Source organism: Phocoena phocoena, chromosome 11 (genome assembly GCF_963924675.1).
Source record: "Phocoena phocoena chromosome 11, mPhoPho1.1, whole genome shotgun sequence".
Taxonomy (NCBI): Eukaryota; Metazoa; Chordata; class Mammalia; order Artiodactyla; family Phocoenidae; genus Phocoena; species Phocoena phocoena.
The window spans coordinates 97,645,198-97,647,659 of NC_089229.1; the positions used below are offsets into that span (position 1 = coordinate 97,645,198).

The 2,462-nt window shown below is 65.7% G+C and overlaps 1 protein-coding gene across 1 annotated transcript; it reads right to left on the reverse strand.

Moving 5' to 3' along the window:
* Positions 1–260: 260 nt before the first annotated feature.
* Positions 261–1,847, reverse strand: KCNA6 (potassium voltage-gated channel subfamily A member 6). Its single transcript, XM_065887018.1, has one exon. The coding sequence runs from the start codon at positions 1,845–1,847 to the stop codon at positions 261–263; it is 1,587 nt and encodes a 528-aa protein (XP_065743090.1).
* Between the last annotated feature and the right edge of the window lie 615 nt (positions 1,848–2,462).

Consider the following 2,462-nt stretch of genomic DNA (forward strand, 5'->3'; position numbering starts at 1 on the left):
TGACAGAAGATGGGCACGAATGGGTGGTACCGTTAGAGTTTGGAAAATGTCGCTTAGATGGAGAAACCTTGGCTGCTGCAGGGGTCAAGTAACAAGACTGAGAGTCCAGGTGTGTGGTCCTGGCGCCAGCCACTGGGTGTGGGGGCGGGGGGGTCAGGAAGTCACCTGGAGCTGGGGTGCGAGTAGTGAAGAATGACAAGGAGCCCTAAGGGATTGTTTGTTCAGTGTCCTTCCTTCCGTGCAGGCCCGGCCTGCATCCGTCAAACTTCGGTGAGCATCCTTTTCTCTGCATATGCCCGATGTGGAGTGGGAAAGTAGCTGGGTCTCCGCTCCCGGGTGGCCTCCGAGAATTCAGGCTTGCCAAGTCCGTTGTCAGCTGCCTTCAGGTCTGGGGCAGGCTGCCCACAAGTGACGTGGGTGTACTGGCCTTGTTCTTCCTGCTCGGTCTCCCGGTGGTAGAAGTAGTTGAAGTTGGAGACGATGACGGGCACGGGCAGAGCGATGGTGAGGACCCCGGCGATGGCACACAGCGAGCCCACGATCTTGCCCCCCACCGTCATGGGGTACATGTCCCCGTAACCTACTGTGGTCATGGTAACCACTGCCCACCAGAAGGCATCCGGGATGCTGGGAAAGAGCGAATCATCATCGTCGGCCTCTGCGAAGTAGACGGCGCTGGAGAAGAGGATGACTCCGATGAATAGGAAGAAGATGAGCAGACCCAGCTCCCGCATGGACGCCTGCAGGGTCTTGCCCAGGATCTGCAGCCCCTTGGAGTGGCGGGACAGCTTGAAGATGCGGAACACCCGGACCAGGCGGATCACTCTGAGGATGGCCAGGGACATGGCCTGCTGCCCGTTCTGGCCGCCGCCTCCACTGGCGGACTGCTGTCCCTGCTGCTGCACCAGCTCGGTGCCCAGGGTGATGAAGTAGGGGAAGATGGCCACCAAGTCGATGATGTTCATGATGTTGCGGAAGAAGGCTGGCTTGCTGGGGCAGGCGGAGAAGCGCACCAGCAGCTCGAAGGTGAACCAGACAATGCACAGCGTCTCCACCAGGAAAAAGGGGTCGGTGAAGAAGGAGCCCCCAAGGGTACTTAGTGGGGATGAGCCCCCTGCCACCATTCCCCCCGCGGTGATGCCAGGATGAAATGTATAGGAATCGTCTTCATCCTCCTCTTCCTCCTGGCTACCCCTGGACACCGGGGAGACACCACCACCATTGCTTCCACCTCGACCATCTGCGCGGAACTGCGGCAGCGTCTCCAGGCAAAAGATGACAATGGAGATGAGGATGACCAGAACCGAGACGATGGCGATGCCCCGGGCGGGCCCCGAGCTCTCCGGGTACTCGAAGAGCAGCCACACCTGGCGCTGGAAGGGCTGGGAGGGCAGTGGCTTCTCGTCCACGCCACCCTCGGGCAGGCAGCCCTCGTCCTCGCGGAAGGCAGCCAGGGCCTCGTCCCCGAGCTGGTAGAAGCGGATCTCCTCCAGGAAGATGTCCAGCGGCACGTTGACCGGCCTCCGCAGCCGGCCCCCCGACTGGTAGTAGTAGAGGATGGCGTCGAAGCTGGGCCGGTTGCGGTCGAAGAAGTACTCGTTCCTCAGCGGGTCGAAGAAGCGGACGCGGCGGCCGGGGTCCCCCAGCAGCGTGTCGGGGAACAGCGACAGGGTGCGCAGCTGCGTCTCGAAGCGCAGCCCGGAGATGTTGATGACCAGCCGCTCGCTACTACAGCAGCCGCCGCCGCCGCCGCCGGCCTCCGGGAAGTCTCCGGCATCCTGTTGCTCGCCCTCCGGCCCACGGACCTCCCCCGGCGCCGCCAACGTAAGGGATTTCTCCGATCGCATGTCCCCTCCGCGGTGCGCTCCCCGCCACTAGGACGGCGCCCACGACACGACCTCCCGGGCGCGCCGCCGCCTCCCAGCTCTCGGCGGCGCCTTCTTTTCGGGGTGGGGCTCGCGGTACGACCGACGTCGGGTCCCTAAGCCCCGAAGCCCTGGTCTTCGCCGGGCTAGGTCTGGGGAGGTGACCTGGGCGCGGAGGGTTCGGCTCCGCGCCCCTAGTTATCCGCGCCCGATGCTAGATACAGCTTGTGGTACCTGGAACCGCAGCCTGGCGCGTGTGCAGCTGGACGCCAGGAAAGAAGCGTGGCTTCGCGCCCCCGCCCTCCCCAGACTGGGCTCCGGGACGCGGGGGTCCGCCCTCCAGACCGGTCAGCACGTCCCAGCTCCCGCGGCGCTCCTCCAGCCGCTCCAGACCCCCGGCCGCCGCTGGGACCCGAGCGCCAGATGCGCCTCCCTCCGGCTCGGCCAAGACGCCTGGCGGGGCTCGGCCTCCGCCCTACGGCCACTGCGGGCTCCACTGGCCAAGGTCGCCGTTCCCGCCGCCGCGGCCGCCACCGCCTCCCTACGAGCCGCGCCGCTGGCCTGCGAGAGGGCCCTGGGGCCGCCCCGGCGCCGGGG

Excerpts from the sequence above, each read along its gene's own strand:
- KCNA6 (XM_065887018.1), bottom strand. The coding sequence starts at position 1,847 with ATGCGATCGGAGAAATCCCTTACGTTGGCGGCGCCGGGGGAGGTCCGT.